Below are 26,122 nucleotides of genomic sequence, written 5' to 3'. Positions count from 1 at the left end.
GCGATCTCCAGCCGTTGTCAAGGAAGGAGATATCGCGAGGTAATCCCGGCTCATCACGTCTGCTCCTGTGACGCTACACTAAAGGGCAGTTCGAAGACAAAGTTAAAAAAAGCGTAAATAAAGCAGTGAGCGTCCTTTGTGATGGTAATGACAGCTACTCTACGTGATTACTGCGAGAGCGGTCACAGTGCACCCCACCCTCGCCCCACCTCGCCCCACCCCGCCCCGCCTCGCCCCGCGCCGCTGCAGTGGGAAGTGACCAGAGACACTCGTTATGATAACAACACAATAAGGGTAATTGCTCCTCTACAGGTCAACATTACCGTTGTCTCGCGGCGGTCTCTTTGAATTCTTACGTGTTAATCAAGACAAACAAACAACTCTTTTATATGTGTTTCATATAGTGTATGTTTTACATAAGCAAATCCGTCTATGTTTTACAAAAGAGTCTTTGGGCACTTCTTGCAAAGAAATTCTGAAATAAAGAATTTAGGAAATTGAATAACTTTTTGCTCATTTAGTGATTTTGGCCTCTGTTAACACACAGTTCTCATATAAGGGGATCAGCCAGCTCCGCGGGAAAAACTATATTCCACGGTGGTGGAACTAGCTTTACATGAAAAAATTACATCTTGGGTAACCGGTGCAGGCAGCTAGTTGGTATATTAAATAAGAGTTGTATTATCGAATATATTAGGATACGAAATACTAACATTTAACAGTTAGTGACACAAGCAACGAATCATATTTTTTAATCTGCGTGATTCACCCCCCGCGCCGCGCTCGCGTCCCCCAGGTGCGACTAATTCAAACGGCGAGTATTTATTTCTAGTTAATTATTTGAGTGCAACCCTCCCCCCCACCCCGCGGACCGCGCCAGCCCTCGGGACGAGAAAATCATTGTTATTTATGTACCTCATCAAAGAAATATTTCGAGCCTATTTGATGAAAAGTTTTCCCAAATAAATGTTGCAACCGCGCCCACTCGGTTCAATACTCATTGTTTAATAAGAATTAGTTCGTACTATGCACTAACACAAAAAAAAAGAAACTGGTTCTCCATCTGACACAAATAGATCAAAGCGTCGTGATATACGCAAAGAATATAAAAAATGTAATTCTCCACTACAATACAATACAAGACACGTTATTTACATAATCACGGGTAGCTGCCGCGCGATAGCACTCCCACGCAAATCACCCACTTACCCTCAGAAAGGGGTAATTTCACTCCCCATTGAGCACTCGTCAATAGCGAAAAAATGATTGAACACTTTACAAATGAAATGTTCCGCTTGAGAAGAAGCGGACTGAATAGCAGCAAGTTTGCGAGATCAATGACAAACTTCAGCGGTTTGCTGAGCACTTTGTTTTTCGGGAAATTGGAATCGTTTGACGAATAACAACATTGTAGGCTGCGGGCTTTGTCTCCACTGCTCTTTGTCCACCACTGTACGCATCGGACCAACATGGGAGTATCGATTTAAGTCCATTTCTTGAAGAATATTCAGTGGGTACTTTTATAACAATTCTGTCATAACAGGCCATAGAACATAAAAAAACTAGAGTTTGGACTTGTTAAAGTTTCTTCGATAAACTGCATGAAATCTCCGTGTATAGGTAACACGATGTCTCGACAGTCACCGACACATAGTTTAATTAACATTAGCGGTGTTACCTGCATTGTCCGGGCAGCACACACAATAGCCGGGCAAGGCGTACAATAGCTCCGGATATTGGCGGACAATGCGCGCTCTGCCCGACACCCATCGTTATGAATTATTCACAACAGATTTACTCGGTCACCTCGTGGTTTGATTCTGTTTGGAGATGGTATTTGAGGTTAAACAGTCGTTATCAATACTAAGGAAATAGTTATGTAGGGATATAGCGCTATATGCACACTTATTTGTGACAAGTCTTGAAAGTCAAACCAAAACCTGCTGCAGTGTGGTGACACAACATTGCCTATATCCAGATTCATTTACACCTCGAAAGTCCCGAAATACTATTGTTTATTTATTCAAACCTTCAATCCAGGAAAATACAATTAAATTATACTTGCCAATGAAAAGTCGGTCTTTTAATTTAGCACTGAATTGTGACCAAAATAAATTGTAATTAGCCATGAGCGGCAAATTGAGTTGTGTTTAGAAGTGTTGTCGGGAAAGCCTTCTCAACGAGTGTCGTAATCAGCGCGTACTCGAGCACGTTAATTCATCGTTTAAAGTCAATTAAATGAAGATGTTTACTGAGTGACTGAGTGACGCGCCGTGTGACGTCACACTCACCGCCTGTGCCTTTGTGTGAACATAGACTTAATTTGCTAAGTGCTATCATAACTTCTTGTTCCAACTGTGTGCTGTGCTTCTCCATTCGAAGTCCTCAAACATTGCTAAAATATAGACTTATCTATAGAATATACCGTTAGAGAATACTCGTGAAGAAATTATACACAATTGAATTATGAAAGGCAGCAGCAATGCGCGCCTACGTTAACATACGTGACATACATGACGTATTTGCACGTGTTACGGTAACCTAGTTGGTCGCACATCTGCGCAGGTGAGCAAGCGACGCGCCTCGTAGATGAGCAATCACGGGCCGCTTCAATTTGTCGGACGCGGCCGCGGCGCAGCACATGTCTCGCTGTCAGGGCTCGCACGGTACACTTGTGACGCGTACGTTGTTATCTGAGCTGAGATTTACAAACTACTGATTTTGACCGTACTCGCGGTCAGGAGCGGCTAGAGTTTTTGAATGGAGTAGTAGGTACACAATGATTTTTATTGATATTCCGAATGTTATATTATTCATTTGACATACATATGTAAATATGTCAATATAGTAATGATATTAAAAAGATACAAAATCGTACCCGGTGTGTCTGTCAGTCATTAAATACCATTAGTTATTTTCATCGTGAAAACATGTAAGGTCGCATATGAACTCTATATCCATGTACTTCCTAGACGTGTTTTAAGTGGTACACTTAGAGCCCTGGTCTGCGATGAATGTGTGCAGTGAGTGTGTCAGCCCTGCGGTAATGTGTTTGACACAGTTTGGTTTATTGCATTCGCGTCATCTCCGCGCGTGAGATGTGTCGCGCCTCGCCGTGCGCTCGCCGCCAGTAACCACATTATACAAACAGCATCTACTCACACTTAGGAAAACGACTATACTATGCACATGCAGCAGGGAAGTAAGGATCGATTGGTTTTTAGAGGATGAACATATTACAAAGAGGAGGCAAGTTTTAAGTCCATAATATTATATAGCAGGTGACCTATTCCTCACACTATCAGAGAGTGCAGAGATGCAGCGAAGCGGTCGCTGGCTGTGGTCTCCCGGCTACTCGCACTGGCGCACACAAACCAGTTTTCTGAACTGTAGTGTTCAGATACTGTGGCTTTATTGGATACAAACAGTGTCACCGGTGGTCATCAACATCTCGGGGGAGCCTCTTCCCAACCAAGTGTCCCACCTAGTTTAATGTCTCAGCAGTGGAATATTTTTTTAAATCGATTCAATAGTTTTGAAGGGAGAATTTAGGATATAAACAAACAAAACGCTCTTTCTTCTTTATAAAGAGCAAAAAGCAGAATTTATAATATCATTTATTAATAAACTGACATTATAATTATCAGACTAACCTAGTTGGTAAAGAACCAACCTCTCGAGTATGAGGGTATGGGTTCGATTCCAGGTCAGGCATTAGACTGACCAATTACCTACATAAGAGAGATTAGTTTATCTAGGTAAATATATCTATACATATAATAAATCTGTAGAAAGTGATTGTTTGTTCGGGATTCACGTAAAATCTACAAATTTAATGCAGACAATGCTTATATACAAAAGTTCTACGTAACTTGGGGTATTACTTAGGCTTTGTTTCATCGAAATCGGTTCACTCTATTAAAAGATATGATTAATTTAGTGAATTCAAGATGTAAAATATTACGACACGCAATCTGTTTGACAAAACAGTACAGGTTAAAGTAGCTCCATCTGTGGTAAATAAAATACATCAAGAAGCGAGGTGGTAAATAACAATGAATTACCATTTACATTCTTTATATACTATTATTTCAATAGATGGAGTTGTGTATTTTCCGTAATTCACCATATTTTAACACGTAGTGTAATTTTTCGATAGACATTTCAATAGTGATTGTCAGTTTGCCGTGCCACATCAAAATCCAACTATAATTATTACCTTGATGAAAGGAAAATTAATAGATCTCAGCCAAATTTAAAACGGTGCCATCTAAATTATTTTTTGAACATTATGTCAAAAATGATGACTTTAGTGGAACAATTAATTATAATTTAAAGTTACAGATGGAGTTCATATCAGGATTTTTTCATAAACATAGTTTAGCTTATCTTCCACTAATGTGGTGGCCTTAAACAAATTACTTTGAGTGAGTAGTATTATTTTTTCTGATGCAAAATATGAAAACTTAATCCTAGAAGAAATCAGGATCTATCTCTCGCAAGCGCTGCTAAGCGTGAGATAATGTAGGCTTCTGTAGCTTTAAAAACCAGCCCAGATACAAAGTGCAGATAAGAAATGGGAGCTGCCTTATCGCGTCTGAAACGTACAAAATACGCGTCGCATACCAGAGACATGCTTACTTTCAACTTCCGATCGCAATTAATACACTGTTCACGATTACGAACAGTCTCAGTTAGACCCGAGCCAAGTCTAAAAAAACACCTTTTATATAAAACTGCGTTTGATATCATTCAATTACAAAGACAGAATTGTTCTCTGTTGCGAATCCTATCCACCTATATCCTATCCTAATCCAGAATGCATTGCAGGTGTGCATTGCACAAAAACCAATGGTATCCTATTCGAGAAGTCAAAAGAGTTGACCTGCCAACGTCAGCTTCTGCGCTAAGCAAGTGTTCTTAATAGTACCATCAGAATTACATTCATCGTTGAATGAGGTGAATAAATTTTCAGAAACCACAATAACAGTAGGAGCCAAAGCGTATTATCGCTTCATAGAGCTCTGATTGGCCCCAGGTGACCAAGTCAGGTCTGATTTGTTCGTTCATCAGATCTTTGAAAGTGTTTCGGTGGATACTTACTGTCGTCCTGTTTACGTGTGACACAAAATATGGTATATAAACGTCCTCCGCAAGAGCGAAATTTTCCCAGTGTGCGGTAGTGACGCACAGTATACAACACTTATGTTTCTTTTGATTTGCTGGCTCCACCAAGAAATGACAAATTGCGAGCGTACATTTTGAAAATCTTGGCAAAACTGCAGGTTTCAAGTACGAACACATGAAGTGGACTCTCTCAGATACGTACATTTTGGCTATTCGTGAACTAATGCAAACATTCCGGTGGAGTCCCGGCTTAGGCCACCACATTAGGCGGGCGCGATCCTCGGGCGTGTGAGTAGCGCGGGCGCCGCGCGTGGGTCGCGAGCGCGTTGCGTGAGCGTCGCGTTTTGCTGCCCTGCGGCATTTGTAGCGCGCTCGCGGCGCGCACGCGCCGCTCTCCTTGACGTTTAACTGCTAAGGCGTTTAGCGGGCGGCGGGGATAGCGGGCGAAGGGGTAAGAACGCAACTCGAGCGCCGCGTGCTCGCCTCGAGCGCGTCGCTTGCACTCTTCACACATGCCGCAGGGCAGCAAAACGCGATGTTCACGCAGCGCGCTCGCGACGCCCGCGATACTCACACGCCCGAGGATCGCGCACGCCTAATGTGGGGTCAGCCTTACCATAGTGAGTAAGTGAAACTATCCTACCCTATGCGCCTGCTGATGATGATGACTCATTTCATCATCCATCCAGCTATTCCCCAACTATGTTGGTGTTGGCTTCCAGTCGCCGAATCTGTTCGAGTACCAATATTTTGCTTGGAGCGACTACCTATCTGATCTCTTCAATCCAGTCACTGTAGGCTTCTGATTAGTCACAGCAGCTGCAGAAAATGTACAAATGACAGCTTTGTCAGACTCAAAGCATATAGACATAGATTATAGCTGTTTCCTGTGAAAATTACTTACGCACTATACGTAATAATTTTCCAAATTGGCTGACTAGATCCAGAGAAATTCACAACGTCACAAACTTTACTTCTTTTGTTTAGATAAATGGTCACATCCACAACACAACCTTGATCATTGAATCTATGCGAGTGCTAAGTGCTAATCCTAATTATACTGTCACGTGACAGAATGCACCTACGGGATAAGTAGTATTTTGACGATTCTATATTGCCCACGCAGACGAAGTTGCGGGCAACAGCTAGTCGTATAATAAAACTACTGAAAGATCAAAAAAGTCAAAAAACATTGCATACTAGTGTATATTGACAATGAGTCACACAGTAGTATATGCAGGTCGTAGTGGACGCAATCAATCTGTCTGGGACTTGCGTGAGCCCGCGTCACTTGCACCTATAAATTACTTTCAGTGAGCAGTGCGCGGCGGCATTTAAAGCTTTGAAAAATTCATTTTAAATTTTGCTGTAAAACTTTTTGATTGTTTTATTCATTACGATTAAATAAAAGTTTTTACTTTACCGTGACGATGAAAGAGCGATGGCTTCTGTACACGTTTTAAAGTGATACAGTTTCGTGGTGAATCCAAATAATAGAGTAGTAGTGAATGGAGGGCAGCGTGTGTGTTGCGGGCGACAGGTCGTCAGGGCACGGCTCGGGGCGGGACCACAAACCATTTGTTGTGCACAATACGCTCTCCGTCAATCACAATAGATTGGAGGCGCGTCAGCCGTCGCTTCGTGTTTTAAATGAATTCAAGAAACGTTTCAAAGGAACCATATTGAATGACGACAATTTTGTTGAGCAAATATTTCCACTGTGAGAGACGCCAATTTCCACCATTGTATAATTTGATATTCATAATAAAATTCGACATTCATTATTATACTTTATGAGTAAGGAAATAAAGTTCAGGTTATTTTTTTTCGACTGCGTACATTTTATCACGATTTTAATGAATGGCTGTCCTTAACATTTGTTGATTTTAGAAAAATCGAAGTGTAGGTGAGGAGAATATTTAATTTCCGTTTAGGATTGTCTGCAAAGAAAACTTTTGTACAACAGCCAGTCGGTATTTTTCATAAAATGAGTAAATAGGTTCTTAAAAGATGATTGGTTTTGCGCATAGAATCTTATAATAACAATTTTAAGGTGAATTGGTCTGAATGGAGCGGTAACTTGAAATATACAATGTTTTTTTGATACTCCGTCGTCGCAATTCACCTTAAATATTTGTTTTTGTACAATGTATAAATGGATTTTGAGTTAAACATCAATTACATAATATGGATCATGTATCGTTGTAATGTGCATAGTCTGATATATTTATAATGTTCATATTTTTAGTGTGATTTTATTTTAAAATGTTTGGGTTGATGCGCATTTTTAACTCCGTTTGTTTATTGCAAGCCTTTTTGCATTGCACGGTGGCGACTGGTTGTTGTTTAATCTGACATAACAAACAAACACTATAAAGTGGTTTACTCTTATAAACATGCCACTTAGTGTGTACTTGTAACTCTATTCACAAGAAAGCATTTTACTCGTTATTGTATTTTGAAGCAGTAAACTGAAGTTGGAGCTGCACTGGTAAGAGTTGCGTGAGGTTATGAGGAGTGCCGTACGTGACCACACAATACGGGAGTCGTGGCGATGTTCACACCAATAGCAATACTTCTTAATGTACAATTCCGAGATAAGCAATGCGCTGCTTTATTCTGATTTAATCAAAAGAATTCGGATATTATTCTTTAAATTAATTTCAGGTTTGCAAGCTACAGTTGTTGTAATCAATCTTGACATACATACCCCATGCTAATTATATCATATACTTACTTTCTCAGGTTGGGAATAGCTCAGAGTAATGGCCACTATAAAGGTATATAAATACCATATGTTAGCAAATAAGCATTATGAAACAAGGTCCGATTATACTAGGATAAGTATATGACAGCATAGCAAGTTTTCCAAGTAATGTAAAACTTGCTATGCTGTACCGTACTTAGCATAGGTTATCGCTACGGTGCTACGATGCTACGATGCTACAGCGCTACGCGTGCTACGAGCTGAGCGCTACGGGCCGGGGGCGAAGCGGCACAGATTGCCCCCTATAGTGTCAGCGCTCAGGTTGATGCGATCGGTGTCGATGGAACCGGGAACGCTTTTCATATAGAAAGGCGATCGTCGCCGTCTTGCTTTTGTTCTGAGAGCAAGATTACGGTGAAATGGTGTCGTGTCGCAGGAAAACGTTGTATCTATACTTAAATAATATAGGATGGTCTTCTGATAATACCGTAGTCTTGTGATCTATTAATTTATTGATTTCGTGAATTCGGGCGTAATACTTAATATATTTGCTATAAGGAAACGATTCGTGGTAACATTTGCTACCTGAAGCGAAGCTTTTAAATTAATGGCATCTAAGTAAACTGTGGTACTGGTAATTAACCCATTATGATTGGACCCGGTATACACTGGTGCTGTGTGGCCTAATTCTCCGCTGCATTACGCTGGCCGCACTCGGAGCCAATTACTGAGCGAAGATGTGCGCGTAATGGCGATCATCGGCGATTACGTGTAATTATTGCTCACACGCCGCGCACCTACTCAGCGAGTTACCCTCGTGTATGAGACAACCTATGCAAAGTGCAGAAGTTTTACTAATTAAGCTCGAAAAATAAACAGCTCAATTTGATTTGAGACGCAACTTTAGTTTGGTTTTTCAGGTCTCCATCACTTGTTGTGATTGCCTTATCAATAATAGTTTAGTAGACAACAGTTACACGACAACAAGTCAAACTAATGGAATTCTCAACATAATCATCGATAGTAATGCCATTAATTGCACATACTTTAAAATCTCCTTTGACTTAGCCTTCTGCATCCTAGCTTAATACACAAGATGTACGTAACATGTTGTGCATGACGGACACGGTGACGGACAGTCGGACACGTGCTCGACAGTCGGTCGTGACGTCACGAACTATTGTGTCGTGACACCCGATACTGTATCGCCGGCTTATCTCACGCATCTGGGATGTGCAGCCGACTTGATATCATATAACTATGTGCATTGTGCATATAGCGTTGATATACGGGTTAATATACTGGAGTATCGAATCTATATATGCTAACAAGTATTTACAAATTCATCTGTTTCAGCTTACTTTCTTCTGGATAAAAACCTTTTCTCAAAAAACTAATCATGGATATTATGGATTTAATTTTACAGTTATTTTCAAAAAGTTATCCAACACGTAGATAAATAATTAAAATCACGTTGATTGTCCCGTCTGTCACATTAACGGTTGACATCGATGCTGGACGCTATATCTGCCCGACGCCCGACGGCTGTTGTGTCGGACACGCGACGCGCGAATGGAACGCCCGTCGCGTGCGATGACTGACAGCACAGATAGCTGGCTGTCAATATCTACGTGTTCATTATGGAAAACAACACCAATTATATGTTTAAACGAATAGTCCAGAGGTGAGCTCTATGGCAATTATGTTTATACTACTACCTATGTAAGAAGTAAATATACAAGAGAGTTGACATATAATATTGGTTAGCCTTATCGAGGCACACATAGGGTGAAAGGTTATGGACTCTTACTACGATCTTACTAGCTTGTAATTCTTAACAATATTAATACAAGCGAAAGTACATACATACAACTCCGATTGTCCGTTGAGCATGCACGGCAAAATTACAGAACCGACTAGGTACAAAGACAACTCAGAGCTTGAGATCAGACATACCTAGGCTAATTTTCATCCGAAGCGATACTAATCATATAACACCTAATATTTACAAGGCAATTGATAACTGAATAGTTAGAATTAAGTGAACTCATAAGGCAACAAGTTTGATTGATTCCTTAACACACAAACAGCAAGTAATACTAACAGTCAGGTGATTACACGCGACTACTGATGTACCTGCCGATAATATCGTGTTATACGTGTGTAGTACTGTGTGATGTAGCCACAGATAACATCTGCGGGAACTGATTACACGCTCCCGGCAGTCGGGTAATGAGATAACAACATTTCGCACAATATCTATCGTATTTGTTTGACTTAATGACTTGAATGTTGCCTTATGATTCATTCAACTCAGTTATTACCTAGCCTCAGCACAACTATGTTGGGGTCGGCTTCCAGTCTAACCGGATGCAACTGAGTAGGTACCAGCGCTTTACAATGAGCGACTGCCTATTTGAACTCCTTAACCCAGTTACCCGGGCAACCAAATACTCCTTGGTAAGACTGGTTGTCAGTCTTTCTGGCTTATGTATTATAGGTCTTTTTAGTCCAAAGACAAAGTTCTCTTTGATCAACCAAGTCGTTTTCCCGCGGTTTCACCCGCCTCCGTGGAAAATACTGTCCGTAACGGGATAAAATATAGCCTATTCAACGGGGGTAATGAAGCTTCCCAACAATGAAAGGATTTTTCTAATCGGTCCACGAGTTTTGGAGCCTATTTGTTTGTATCAACCTCTTTGTAATATTATAGTGTTTATCAAATATGATATTAATTGTCAAAGTTGTTAACAAATGAATAATTATCGTGTATTACCCTAACATCTAACACCTGTAGTGTAAGTTATAACAAGTGCTATCAATCACTGCTTGACGTACATACAATGATGACGTTAAGCTGTTGACACGCGAGGCGGCGAGGCAGGCGCGCGGCGAGCTCGCGGCGCGCTCACACCGCGGCCGCGTGCAGCCCGCCTAGCACACCTGCGACTGATGCCGACCTGTGTTTGTACACTTTAGGTTGTTATGTTAACATATTTACGCGCTGTTCATGTTAGAAATGTAATAATTGAAGGCATTTGGTGACGTGGAATAAAGGAGTTACTGTTGAAAGCTCCTAGTTTCATTGCTTATTTCAAGTTTTTCAAGTCATCTTGTATCTATACATATAATAAAATGATAGGAAAGTCAAAACTGTACATTGAATATTTTTTAAAAAGAATACTTGGGGGGTGATCTATTATCGATTCTGAACCCAAATATATAGTTTTTAGAATTTTTGTCTGTTTGTCTGTTTGTATGTTTGGTCTCACTGAACTCGAAAAGTACTGCATAGATTTAAATCAAATTTTGCATGAATATTACCTGGGGGCCGGTTCAACATATAGGATATATATTATCACGCTATCACCTATGGGAGATGAGCAATGAACGATAATTTCTGTTAACGTTTCTGCAACAGCGGGCGCAATAATGACACATATTTGAATGTTGAACTTTGTAAGTTTATCGGCCTATTATCAATCTTTACATAGAAAATAACGCTTTTATAAGTAACTTGAGCAAAAAACTGAATTTAAAGAAATGATATCCTAAAATTATAGATGAAGAAAATCATGCAGAAACAGATGTGCCATAAAACTGGTAGTAGGTAAAATATCAATGAAAACAGACTTCACTTTGTCATGGTACGTTCTTACTTTCAAGAAAAAATTATATGACAACGTGTGTATTTCGCTACTATAAAAACACTACAAGAAATATCAGCGCATCATCAGGGACATTTTTATAATTCTTTCACCATTAGAAAGCTACATTATCTGCGAGTAACATAGGGTATATTTTATCCCGGTGCGGGCAGTAGTTCCCATGGGAAGCGGCACCCACGTCCCGAAGAAATTATGAACTTCCCCACATTCTTAAAAACTCTACATATGTTGTTCTGACATAATATAAGCTATACCTCTCATAAACATGAATATCCATTCATTTCATCCAATAACAAACATGCATCACACTGAAAGTGCATTGCGAGTCTAAGATTTTATTATTATAAAAAAAAACATTGTAATTAATATTCAAACATCCTTAAAAATAAGTTCCTGGTTTTAATACACTTTTTGAGTAATGAAGAATGTAGGCAAAATACGACCGAAAACATTGTGTCACTTCTAAAATTAACATCAATGGTTATAACTACCTGTCACAATACGTCAACAAGATGTCAACAGAAGACAGGAGTTCGTTCGTTCTGAAAACGTACAAATTACGCGTCGCAGGCCAGAGACATACTTGCTTTCAACTTCTGATCACAAATCATCGAGCTAAGAATTATATCACAAATACACCGTTCACAATTACGAACAGTCACAGTCACACGTTTATATCATTGATAATATTATTCAGTTACAAAGACAGAATTACTATCAAACGTGTTTTCGCTAAATGTTCTATTAGTTTTTGCAAACATACATTCCCAACTCTGATCTCATGGAGGTGGCGCCCGGTGCGGACTGTGCGACCTATCGCACCCGGCCCCGGTTTAAACCATCATCTGGAGCGAGAAGAAATGGGATGACAAAGAATGAGGCGGCGGAGCGACTGAAAATTCCCAACTCTCATCCCAGCCACTGCGGTAAGACACCACGAAAGCCGGATGTCGAGAGACGACTCCTGGCCACCGTAGGCGTGAGCGATTAGTTTTGAGTGGGTCATCGACCTTCCGGCTTCTGGGAGACCCGTTATTTCACGCCCCCCTTAAGGAGATTCAGCAAACCCCTGTGAGGCCCACTAGGGCCAAAGCCTGACACTCCCTCACGCTGCTCAAACTAATGGCTGAGAATTACGTAACTTTCCAGGATGCCATGCAACGTGTTGCAAATGCCCAGGCCTTTGGGAGCTTGGTAATCCTTTTCTCCACCTTAACTTGAGTTTTGTGGTACATGAACAAATTAGAATAGTAATGAATTAGGTCATCTTCATCACGTATCAACTCTTAATGTTCATTATGCACACCCGCTTCTCTAACTTTATTGAAGGACTAGCTGTTGCCCGCAACTTCGTCTGCGTGGGCAATATAGAATCGTCAAAATACTACTTATCCCGTAGGTGCATTCTGTCACGTGACAGTATAATTAGGATTAGCACTTAGCACTCGCATAGATTCAATGATCAAGGTTGTGTTGTGGATGTGACCATTTATCTAAACAAAAGAAGTAAAGTTTGTGACGTTGTGAATTTCTCTGGATCTAGTCAGCCAATTTGGAAAATTATTACGTATAGTGCGTAAGTAATTTTCACAGGAAACAGCTATAATCTATGTCTATATGCTTTGAGTCTGACAAAGCTGTCATTTGTACATTTTCTGCAGCTGCTGTGACTAATCAGAAGCCTACAGTGACTGGATTGAAGAGATCAGATAGGTAGTCGCTCCAAGCAAAATATTGGTACTCGAACAGATTCGGCGACTGGAAGCCAACACCAACATAGTTGGGGAATAGCTGGATGGATGATGAAATGAGTCATCATCATCAGCAGGCGCATAGGGTAGGATAGTTTCACTTACTCACTATGGTAAGGCTGACCCACATTAGGCGTGCGCGATCCTCGGGCGTGTGAGTATCGCGGGCGTCGCGAGCGCGCTGCGTGAACATCGCGTTTTGCTGCCCTGCGGCATGTGTGAAGAGTGCAAGCGACGCGCTCGAGGCGAGCACGCGGCGCTCGAGTTGCGTTCTTACCCCTTCGCCCGCTATCCCCGCCGCCCGCTAAACGCCTTAGCAGTTAAACGTCAAGGAGAGCGGCGCGTGCGCCGCGAGCGCGCTACAAATGCCGCAGGGCAGCAAAACGCGACGCTCACGCAACGCGCTCGCGACCCACGCGCGGCGCCCGCGCTACTCACACGCCGAGGATCGCGCCCGCCTAATGTGGTGGCCTAAGCCGGGACTCCACCGGAATGTTTGCATTAGTTCACGAATAGCCAAAATGTACGTATCTGAGAGAGTCCACTTCATGTGTTCGTACTTGAAACCTGCAGTTTTGCCAAGATTTTCAAAATGTACGCTCGCAATTTGTCATTTCTTGGTGGAGCCAGCAAATCAAAAGAAACATAAGTGTTGTATACTGTGCGTCACTACCGCACACTGGGAAAATTTCGCTCTTGCGGAGGACGTTTATATACCATATTTTGTGTCACACGTAAACAGGACGACAGTAAGTATCCACCGAAACACTTTCAAAGATCTGATGAACGAACAAATCAGACCTGACTTGGTCACCTGGGGCCAATCAGAGCTCTATGAAGCGATAATACGCTTTGGCTCCTACTGTTATTGTGGTTTCTGAAAATTTATTCACCTCATTCAACGATGAATGTAATTCTGATGGTACTATTAAGAACACTTGCTTAGCGCAGAAGCTGACGTTGGCAGGTCAACTCTTTTGACTTCTCGAATAGGATACCATTGGTTTTTGTGCAATGCACACCTGCAATGCATTCTGGATTAGGATAGGATATAGGTGGATAGGATTCGCAACAGAGAACAATTCTGTCTTTGTAATTGAATGATATCAAACGCAGTTTTATATAAAAGGTGTTTTTTTAGACTTGGCTCGGGTCTAACTGAGACTGTTCGTAATCGTGAACAGTGTATTAATTGCGATCGGAAGTTGAAAGTAAGCATGTCTCTGGTATGCGACGCGTATTTTGTACGTTTCAGACGCGATAAGGCAGCTCCCATTTCTTATCTGCACTTTGTATCTGGGCTGGTTTTTAAAGCTACAGAAGCCTACATTATCTCACGCTTAGCAGCGCTTGCGAGAGATAGATCCTGATTTCTTCTAGGATTAAGTTTTCATATTTTGCATCAGAAAAAATAATACTACTCACTCAAAGTAATTTGTTTAAGGCCACCACATTAGTGGAAGATAAGCTAAACTATGTTTATGAAAAATCCTGATATGAACTCCATCTGTAACTTTAAATTATAATTAATTGTTCCACTAAAGTCATCATTTTGACATAATGTTCAAAAATAATTTAGATGGCACCGTTTTAAATTTGGCTGAGATCTATTAATTTTCCTTTCATCAAGGTAATAATTATAGTTGGATTTTGATGTGGCACGGCAAACTGACAATCACTATTGAAATGTCTATCGAAAAATTACACTACGTGTTAAAATATGGTGAATTACGGAAAATACACAACTCCATCTATTGAAATAATAGTATATAAAGAATGTAAATGGTAATTCATTGTTATTTACCACCTCGCTTCTTGATGTATTTTATTTACCACAGATGGAGCTACTTTAACCTGTACTGTTTTGTCAAACAGATTGCGTGTCGTAATATTTTACATCTTGAATTCACTAAATTAATCATATCTTTTAATAGAGTGAACCGATTTCGATGAAACAAAGCCTAAGTAATACCCCAAGTTACGTAGAACTTTTGTATATAAGCATTGTCTGCATTAAATTTGTAGATTTTACGTGAATCCCGAACAAACAATCACTTTCTACAGATTTATTATATGTATAGATCACTAAAATTGTTTCAGTTAGTTTAACTACGCTACTATAGCCCGTTGTCAAACCTTTTAATATCAATTCTGTAGAAGTGTGAATATCGAATGTGTAATATATCGAATTTCAGTTTGTGCATTGCACAAAAACCAACGTTATGATTCGAGAAGTCAAAAGAGTCGGCCTGCTAAGAATTATATTCATCGTTGGTTAATTGAATACATTGTCAGAAACCACAATAACAGTAGGAACCAAAGCGAATGATCGCTTCATAGAGCTCTGATTTTCTCGAGGCGATCAAGTCAGTTCTGGTCTGTTCGCTCATCAGATCTTTGAAAGCGGTTCGATGATAATATACTGTTGTTCTGTTTACCTACGTGTGACACATAATATGGTATTTAAACGTCCTCCGCAAGAGCGAACGTTTGTGCTATTTATAAAGACAAAATTTTACCGTTGTGCAGTAGTGACGCGCAGTATACACAGCACTTATGTTTCTTCTGATCTGCTGGCTCCACCAAGAAATGACAAATTGCGAGCGTACATTTTGAAAATCTTGGAAGAACTGCAGGCTTCAAGTGCCAACACACGAATTGGACTTACTCTCTCGCACGTATACTTTACCTGATCGTGAACTAATGCAAACATTTCGGTGGAATTCCAACATAACATAGTGAGTGAGTGCACAGAAAATCCCCGAAATACAAGTAGGTATGTAGTGAAACTATGCGCTTGCCTGATGACTCAGTCATCATCCACTAAGCTATTCCTCAGTTGTGTGGGTGTTGGCTTCCAGTCAAACCGAATCTTTTTGAGTACCAATGTTTACTTGGAGTGCCTATCTGATCTCTTCAACCCAGTGAACTAGACCCCGCGTTATCCATGGTAAGTAAAACTGTTTGACAGACTTTCTGGCTCCTGATTTGTCGCAGCTGCTGCAGAAAATGTACAAATGACAATTTTGTCAGACTTCTGTTTTCTGTGAGAATTACGTAATAATTTTCCAAATCGGTTGACTAGATCCAGAGATTTTCACAACGTCACAAACTTTACTTCTTTTGTTTAGATAAATAGTCACAAATCGTCGACACCACCTTGATTGATCAACCCGTGCTGCTGCTAAGTGGTAATCCTAATTATACTGTTATGTAAAAGAATACACCTACGCTACGGCATAAGTAGTATTTTGACAATTCCAAATTGCCCACGCAGACGAAGACGCGGGCAACAGCTAGTCGTTAATATGGCTGTACATGATCTGTTAGCTTGCTTTGACTATCAGCCTCAAATTATAATTTAAGTACGTAATCACATATTGTCAGATGCGTTGTATTACGTCGCAACAATCCAGCAGTTCTACTAATAAGTTCATGCTCCTTGTTAAACTTAAATAGAAACTTACGTTATATGATTGCAACTAAGTTATTCGGATGTTACGAGGATGCTTTTCACGAGTTGTAAAGGGCTCGCGAGATGAGCTGTGAGATAAAGTCGCTTCGAGTTACATTAACACGTCTGAACATAATACTTGCAGCAGAATGCACACTGCTTATAAAAGACGTTTGTAACTAAAACTATTCAAATTATATTCTTTGACGCATTTAACAATTGAAAAGTTTTGTAATGAAGTAATATTACGCTTGTGCGTAAAAAGTAACAAACATACACATTGACAGTAAAATTCTTTTGTATTTGTTCAAAATATAGTGACAGTAATAAACTAACACAAAAGTAAAACCCTCAGTCCCTAAATAACATCGCTAAAGAGATAGAGAGCGAATAAATACCGCATTACAGCTCAGTTAAGATAAAATACAAAAAATGCTCTCCTCTCCCATTCATAGCATTATTCGGCAATATAGTGTAGAGTTAGCGCTGTTCCCGATTGAGCGCAACTAAGTGTATCCCGCGTAATGCCCGCTGTAAACATTTCAATTGCGGGACCCTTATCACCGCACTTTATATCGCGCGGGGCCCCACTACTGAGACAAGCACAGGGCCGCACTGGGACGGGCCCGGGTCCCGGGTGCAACAGAACTACTGCATGATGGACGGTGTTACCAAAGTAGTTACAAATACAACACAATATCATGTTTAACCCTTAAAAAGATTCATGAAAAACATAGATTTTTGTATTGTGTAAAGGCAAAAAGCTTTTGTATTCATCATAATGTATTCCCTTATGTAATCAATCGCGTACTGTCTTAAGTACTCCCTTATGTACTTCCTTATATACTCCCTCGCGTACTTCTTTATCTAATCCCTTACGTACTTCCTTATGTACTCCCTGATATACTCCCTTATGTACTTCCTTATGTACTTCCTTGTGTACTTCCTTATTTACTCCCTTATCTACTTCCTTATATACTCCCTTACGTACTTCCTTATGTACTCCCTTATGTACTTCCTTGCATATTCCCTTATGTGCCCCTTAATGTACACATAAAAGCCTTTTTCTAATAGTGAAGTAATATTTATCATTGTAATGAAAGTGATTCTATAACACTAGCATATTCCCGCGCATGTACTCGATGTGATAACATTAAAGTTTTCCCGACAAACTTATTAGACCAGGAAAACTACACTTCACTATAAAATAACAACAGAAGTTAAACACTATAGTAATGTAATAATTTACTTGCTTTCTTAGTTTTTCTTTTCTTAGTATGTTTATTATAAGATGGACTTACAACATGGAGAAAGGAGACGGTACTCGCGCTTTGTGTTTTGTACAACAGAATAGATATATTACATACACAGGCTTGTATGGAGTTGACCTTCTGATGTGCTTGTGTCGGGTGCTAAGCAAGCTGCGGGATTAGGCGCGTGAGCGCAGCGGCATATTGTCAGATCACTAGTTTCCTCAGGAGATACATACACTTTACTTGAAACTGAATACAACACTCAGGGATGAACATCATGAGAGGTCAGTGCTACAGAAATAAATTATGTACCTAATTGTGCAATGGAAGTTTTTATAGACGAAGAATTAAGATGTAGGTACATACCAGTCTCGAAGGGTAGTAATAATTTTCCTAGAAAACTTATTCCTAAATGGAAAGTTACCATTCTTTTGTTTTATTATGTTTCTTGTAAATCGGTTACAAACGTTGTACAAGGAGAGCCATTTATCTTCCGTAAATTAAAACAAGAAGTAATAATAGGAAACAAGGGATTCAATCAGTAAACAGCTTAATGTATTCACTAGAACTAGTTTATATGTAAAGCGGGAGCGCCGGCAAATTGGCGGTTTTCTGCAGTATAGCTCGCTCGACACCCGCGGAGGACTCACAACACAGCGTCCAATGCGCGCTAACAAGCGACGCGCGCTTTGCTCGGCGAACACAGCGAGTAATGGATGCTGAACACCGCGATATGGTGACGTCATTTCAGAGGTGTGACGCAGTTGAAGCGCTATCGAGATTGAGTGAGATGGCTCGGTAATATGTTTGTATTTGGTGACCGACTGCGGGAAGACAATATTCTTGTGTATTGGTTTAGGAGACTATTTTCCGCAGCTGTGGAGATGATAGCGACGTGTTTTGCGTGTGGCTGGGAACAGATCTACTTCGATCCCTCACAGTATTTGTGTTGCTAGTGATAAGGCCATATAGTCTTTGGATAAGGCCTTTATAAGTGAGAGATATTTTCTACTACGAGTCTCCTTCTTCTTATCGAATGACCTACAGGTTTAATCACCTAGCAAGCCCTTGTATCAGTGATTTCTCAAATCCGCCTGACATTTTTATTCGTAAGCAGGCCAAAAGAATCATCTCACCGACTTCATGAGACGTGTTTATTATAAGATCATGTACGCATTATAAGAAGAAACACCTAGTTACACAAATAACAATAATATTATGTTTAGAGATAGATAGGATGTTTGCGAGTATATTGACATCATGTCTACTCGTTTTATGCGATAATTCTTAGTTGATAGATCAGATTCTGTTTGTATACTTGGTAGCAATAACTTGTAGTCCAAGGTCGATTTCGACCACAGCGACTGTTTTCTTATAAGGAGATCGGCTGCGCAGCTGCGCAGGGCATATTGTAGTGCAAAGCATTTGCGCAGACACAGGTTCACTCACTATTCCTTCACTCTCATAAGCCCGATGGGACGATATCCGACACGACCGGAGAGAGATCAGGCGCAGGACCGACATTAACGTACTCTCCGATGCACGGGTGTATCAATCACCAACTTCCAGACTGCGGGCTGCTTTGTGAAAGTTTCTAAAAGCTACAAAACGATTTTGGCCCGATCCGGGAATCGAACCCGAGACCTCAGTCATAGCAGTCGTACTTGCGACCACTAGACCAACGAGACGAAAATTCTCAACCCGACGGGGCATGGCCTTAGTAAACTCCTCGTGGCTGAACGGTTAGACACAGGTATATCATGTTCATGGGAGTCGGTAGCTGCCGCGCGATGCTATCGGCGGCTAATTACAGCTCCGAGCTACTGCCGCCGCTGACGAATGCGAGCTCATTGCTTATGTATCGAGGCGCTGTCTTGTTACTACACGTGATAAGGCTGTTTAGCAGGAGTTGCGGATTGCAAACCCTTGAGTCTTGGATTTAAGAAATCCTTGCCTGTATGTACGCTATCCAAGCCGTTCAGCCGTTACAGATTGACAAAGGGAATTTATTAGTAATGTGAAAGGTTGTTGCAAAGCAGCATTATGTAATGGAACAGCTGCGATATCTGATGGGCCGCTATTGATGGCGGGATTCCACGCGGCGTGATATCGCGCCCCGCCCACTGCAGAGTTAGGGCCGGATCCACCGCCGTATCTACCGCCGGGGCACCGCTACACCACACAGGTATACACAGAAGTTAAATCAAATCAAAAATCATTTATTCGAACTTGGCTGCAAAACATCCATCTAAAAGGAGAGATGAAAGACTTCTAGGATTTTTAATTTCGTTTAGGTAAAGTTTTTTATATTGTTATTTTATTTTATTCTCAAAGTTCATATTAGTTTATCTTAGCCTAAGTCATGATGTTTTTGTTGCTCTGTATGTTATGGGTTTTAATTGCCTGAGAATAAAAAATATTCAATTTAATTTAAAACAGCACTTTTGGAACGTCAAAAAAAAAACATATTTTTTTCTTACGTTTGACGCCACCAACAGCAAGAGGAGCTTGTCAAAATTATTCTTATCACAGCCGCACACGGGTCATGAGAGGTACAAGTAATGACATGAGATTTGTTAACTCTGAGCACTCGAATAGAGTCACTTTAAACGCTGTTCTGTGTGGTCCTTCTGTATCGCCTGGTGTGTGAGCTGCCCCCGATCCGTATCTCTGGTAATGAGAAAGATATTCCCCTCGATACGAGTTAATACACTCGTTTTTACTTCTTACTCGATCGCATCTAAGCAGTTGTTTCTTTTTGTGGTCGAGCTGCTTCACTGTTCTTGCTGACTTCGCTTTGTTTTCAATTTAAACTTGCTTGGATTTAAGCCACTGATTGAAAGAATAGTTTTAAGAGGTCATGTTTTTAGGACTCCTGGTGATTGAATTCTTAGCATTTTGAGAGTACCTCTTTTCCCAACTGCGCAGGGGTTTTCTTCCAATGTAACCGGGTGCAGCTGAATACCAGTGTATAACATTCAGCGACTGTCAATCTGATCTCTTCAACTCGGTTACCCGAGTAATCCAATACTCCTTAATGAGACTGGTTGTCAAACTTTCATGCTTTTGACTACCCATAGCGAGAAAATAATGTTTAAATGACAGCCGGGGCCCAGCAATTTGACGTGCCCTGCAGAATAGGATCTTCTCTTCTGAAGATGATGATGACAAGATGGTCAGTATTCACAGAGCGACAGTCCCGAGCATTGCTTAATCTTCTGATACCACTAGCTCACTTAACATCAGTCTAGCTGCTCCGCACACGTCGCTCAGAGATTTCGAACTGTTTTTAACTGTGTGTAGAAATGAGTATTTTATGAATAGTTTGGCACTTATAAACAATATTCACTAGACGAGGTATATTTACATACAGACACCAAATAATTGTTTGTTTCCAAAACGCAGAATTATTGTCGAAAATAAACAATAAAGAAGACGATTACTCACTAACGATATTGATTACCTCACTTATACAAATATTACACTTTCTATGTAAAATAATGGAAACAATACTAATTCTTCGCGCGTATAAATAGGAGGCACGCCTATTGTTCGGCAGGCTGTTTCCTGTCGCGCGCCAGCAGTGCTCTCGGGGGATCGGCGGCGAGTGGCCATCGCAGTGCTATATCTGCTGGATAGTGTATCATCATGTTCGGAGTCTACAAACTGTTGGTCCTTACACTCTGCTTCGTCTCTGTAAGTACACAATTCTCCTAGTTCCATATTATTTCTAGTTTCTTTAAACTGCCTCATTGGTCTAGTTTTGGCATAGTGCGACTGTGCGACACGAGATTTCTGGCTGGATTCCCCCGGATCAGGCAAATCTCTTCGTGGCTTACCTGGCAGCCCGGAGCTTGTTTGATGACGGCCACACGGGTGCATCGGAGGTGCGCCTGATCTCTCTCCGGTCGTGTCGGATTGCCGTTCCATTGCGCTATGAGAGTGGAGGAATAGTGAGTGCGCCCGTATCTGCGCAAATGCTTGTACACTATAATATGTATTGAGCAGCTGGTTGATTTCCGCATATGAGAACAATCGCCATGGCCGATAATTGGCTAGGACGCCATTTATTTATACATAGTTTTATTCCTACGGTTAATGAACCTACGCTAAATCTTGGGACGCACGCGCTAATGAAAGGCTCTTATGGAGACGCGACCTGCACACTGGAACTGCAAAATATGACGAAGCCTGGCTCGACGACATTAAGCAGAAAAGACTTCGCATCAATAACGCTGCTCCCGTGGATGACCCGCGCTTCACCTGCGACAAATGCGGCAAGAAGTGTCGTGCAGCTATTGGCTTATTTAGCCATAAAAGAAAGTGCTTGCGGCACTAATAACCGCATAAACAGGCTGTTGAGTCGTCCCAATCGCTTCAACTGCGTCCACGACAAGTGGGGGCGACTGTGACGTCGTGGTGCAACGGCTCGCCGCGAATCGCCGAGTCCAGAGGTCAAAGCTTGCTTTTGCGCACCGGCCGCGCGCACGCGTTCTTTAGTTCTTATACTTAAACTTTAATTCGTATTTGCTTAATTGTACTTAATTGTTGTTCTGCCACAATCATCTGAAAAAGTGCTCTGTGGCCAATGATGATAATGAACCACAGTTTATTCTTAGTCCTGTTTATATATTTAATTCAGTTATAAATATGTAGGTTTAGACTCAAGAATGGCAGACTCGGTATATAAACAAAATATATTTTTCCTTGAGTGGTGAAAAAAGTAAATATTTGTGTATTTTCTCTTATCCACACTTGAATATTTGTTTGTAATATACGACTTTTGTTTGCCATGAACAAGATCAGGGAACAGGCGTGATGAAAGAGCACAAAAATTGTGATTCTAAGGCTAAGAACTCACGAAGCGATTTTCACCCGCGACCACCGCGGCTGCGGGCCCGTAGCTTCTGTAGAATGCAGATATACATGTAAAAAATAAAAGCACATTTCACGACGCGTTTTACGCCCGCAGTCTGCGCGTTTGTTTGCGGGTCCCGCTGCACCGGCGGGCAACTAGTAGAATCGCGCGGGCCGCGGTCACCCGCAGCCTCGGCGGGTTGCGCCCGCGCGCTCCGCGGTCGATTGGCCGGCGATCGCAGTAGCGCAGAGGCTGCCCGTCTTGCGTCTTGCGATCATTGCCCGCCACGTTTGCGGGCGATAATCTCAACCGCTACGGTTGTGTAACCGCGCAAATAACCGGTCTCGTGAGTTTGGAAATAGAAACGCAGTTCCGCCACCGCGGCGGGCACGGTTCAAAATCGCTCCGTGAGTTCTTAGCCTAATTAGTCCGAATTTAACACGTATTTTTTATTTTAACAAAACATTAAATATTTATTAAGATATAACGCAACAAAGATTGAGAGTGGGGGCTCGTGACGTCACAGTTGTGTAAATTTTGTACTTAGAGGTGACGTAGCAAAATATTACATCGTGTTAAATCTTCGTTGTTATTTGTTTGTGAGAGAAAATAAAAAATACGTCTCAATTTAGGGTTATCTTAAAGACGGACTGATTACTTTTTTTCATTCGGCATGCCTGCTTATGCCACTTCCATGGGATGCTCTGTGGGACTTATGTCACTTCTACCTACATACCTTCTAGCAATACTAAGCTTGGTGTGCTTTGTTCCAGCAGTCGCGGGCGCGCCTGTCCGTCACGGTGATGGACCGCGACTACGGCAGCGTGCAGCACAGCGACGTGCTCGTCACACACGTGAGTGTCTACATTACTGACTGGCTCCCGAGCTTTGTTCCAGCAGTCGCGGGCGCGCCTGTCCGTCACGGTGATGCGACTACGCTATCTTTCCACTACTTTCCAAATACCATCTAATAGATTGAACGGTTCTATATGCACTGTAACTTCCCGACTTCGATGGGGATGTATTTTAAAGCTACAAGTACACCACTAACGTTGGATATGTGGACAGATCCGCCGCGTGCTGGACAGCATGGGCGCGCTGCGCGTGACGCTGCACCCGCGCGTGCGCGTGCTCTACGAGCTGCTGCGCCGCGACGCTCGCCTGCGCGTCGACCACGCGCGCCAGCCCACCCCCGCCAGCCTCAGCCGCGACCAGCTGTTCGCGCTCGACTTCCACCGCACGCTCACGCCGGCCTACGACGTTAACAAGCTCAACAGGATATTCACCACCACTGAGCGGAACTTCTGATACACGTACAATGTTTCATAGATAGTGTTATTTGAATTTAGGTAGGTAGGCTTTTCAAATAAAATAATTTGTCTTTTTAGTTTCTGTTTGTTTGTTTTGTGCTGACGTGTATAGTTGCTAGGAAGTTTTATAGTGTTCGGAATATGTTCCGAACCTATCCTTGTTCAATTTTTTTTTTGGTAGTTGTAAAATCACCTAAAATAATCCCTTCTGCTTTGAGAAGTAAAGGTAGTTTACAACATTGACTGATTAAATTCCACCAGCAGTCCCTTCTGGAGCTCTTTGTGTTCTAATACCACGATAACTGTATAACGAAGAATCCTGCAGTTCAATTTATTTTACGTATGGATGTGTAATTTGGGCTATTGTTTATCCACTTCAAGTAACAAGCTCTTACAATTACAACAATTCAGCGCTCGTCCTGTGAAAGCTCACGGAGTAAGGAAAAATGCGCGGAAATGTCATCATGCCAGTAGGTCAAGCGTCTTCTTCTATGTTCAATACGTATGGTGAGCGTGGCCAAAACATCAGTTACAAGTCAACTAACAAGGTGTAAGGGTTCTTTTTTGTTTGAAACACCTGATCACGATTTTTTGTATCACAAAAAAAATCGGGTTCCAATGAAGAATTGTAAGAGTGGAACCGGAAACATTCCTCGTTCCCAGAACACCCGCATTCAGGCGACGTTACTTTCTTTGGAAACCTTCCGTTATGGCACATCCACTAGTGATTTTGTTCTCGCTTCAGCTGATCGCTCGCTCCCGATGTGCCGTGACACGTACCTGTGACGTCACGTGCACACCGCGCCGCACAGCGCGCGCGCTCGGCCGCCGCGCTGCGGTGCAGAGCGAGGCGCGTCCTGTGCGGCCGGCTGTACAGCGGTTATGTTGACCTCGCACAAACTGACGCTGAGTGCTAGCTCGCTGATTATTTTTGAGACCTAGTGTTGTACTGGATACAAAATGCTTTTGAATTCTAAAATTATCCTTATAAGATCGCAAATTTTGATAGGCAAAGATGATTTGCTGAAGATGCAAACCTAAACATTTTCCGTCGTAGGTACCACAGAACCTTTTAAACGTCCGTTGAACACTGGTAAAAAAATGACAAATTATGACGTTGAAATGAGGAGCGTTTTTTTTAACAAGTGTTTAACCGATGTTTTAGATTGGCAGAATACCTATATTATTAAGAACAAACGCACCAATTATAATGGTACACATATTGTGTTAACGTACGTAGACGTAGATTACACAGTCAGTTAATCCGAGCACAATCAATGAAATGGCCGTCGTCGGCTTGTCTTTGTGCGAGCACATCGCGACACAATGCTGATCCGGAACACTTGCACAATTACTGCACAATGCACTCCGATACAATGCTCCAATGATCACCGCTATCAACGGCGACAAATCGCCGCCAAAACGTCGACAAATCGCTACCAATTAAACGATAGATGTCGCTACCAGCCATTACGTGTAACATGCCCTAGTGTATCGATATCGAGCCGGCACTACTCTATTGTTAGAGCTCGCCGAATGTCGGTCATCTGTCGATAAACATGGCTTCTGATTGAAATGCATTGAGTAGAGGTGCGCACCATCTGCTCGATATTTGGGAGCATTTAATTTGATAGAGTATGTGTACCGTAGGTGTGTATTCCAGTGTTTATCTTAGTATATAGGTAGCGATATTAATGCTAACATTTCTAAAATTAAGCATACGAACATTCAAAGAAAATATGTACGTTAAATTAACTCTACGCTCGTAATGTTATTTTTTCATCTTATTATGGTATTCTTCTTTTAAACTTACAGAACAGATACGATACCTATGTATGTGATTTTTGCTCCATAGTGAATGAACGTTTCCACGTACAGAAGCTATGAATCTCCCTTGTCTCCGGTCTATCCTCTGTCTCCGTATGTTTACAAACATCAAGTTAAGCTCTTTGAAGCTAGTGAGTGATTGTGAGCCGAGCGCTTCCGAGGATAGC

The 26,122-nt window shown here is 41.5% G+C and overlaps 2 protein-coding genes across 3 annotated transcripts in view; one reads left to right on the top strand and one right to left on the bottom strand.

The window, feature by feature from the left end:
- The window catches only part of LOC110383293 (uncharacterized), a 133,070-nt gene that overhangs the window by 6,435 nt on the left and 100,513 nt on the right, over positions 1-26,122 (bottom strand). The gene's annotated exons all lie outside the window — the stretch shown is intronic.
- Positions 21,392-24,199, top strand: LOC110382641 (uncharacterized). 2 transcript variants are annotated; one of them, XM_021343301.3, is made up of 3 exons: positions 21,392-21,656; positions 23,592-23,672; positions 23,887-24,199. In XM_021343301.3, the coding sequence occupies exons 1-3, from the start codon at positions 21,609-21,611 to the stop codon at positions 24,124-24,126; spliced, it is 369 nt and encodes a 122-aa protein (XP_021198976.3). In that variant the 5' UTR covers positions 21,392-21,608; the 3' UTR covers positions 24,127-24,199. The 2 variants fall into 2 exon arrangements, with proteins under 2 accessions (XP_021198976.3, XP_021198978.3); XM_021343303.3 differs by having other exon boundaries at positions 21,491-21,656; positions 23,595-23,672.

This window comes from Helicoverpa armigera, chromosome 28 (assembly GCF_030705265.1).
Source record: "Helicoverpa armigera isolate CAAS_96S chromosome 28, ASM3070526v1, whole genome shotgun sequence".
Classification (NCBI taxonomy): domain Eukaryota; kingdom Metazoa; phylum Arthropoda; class Insecta; order Lepidoptera; family Noctuidae; genus Helicoverpa; species Helicoverpa armigera.
This window is presented reverse-complemented; position numbering and strand designations above follow the sequence as displayed.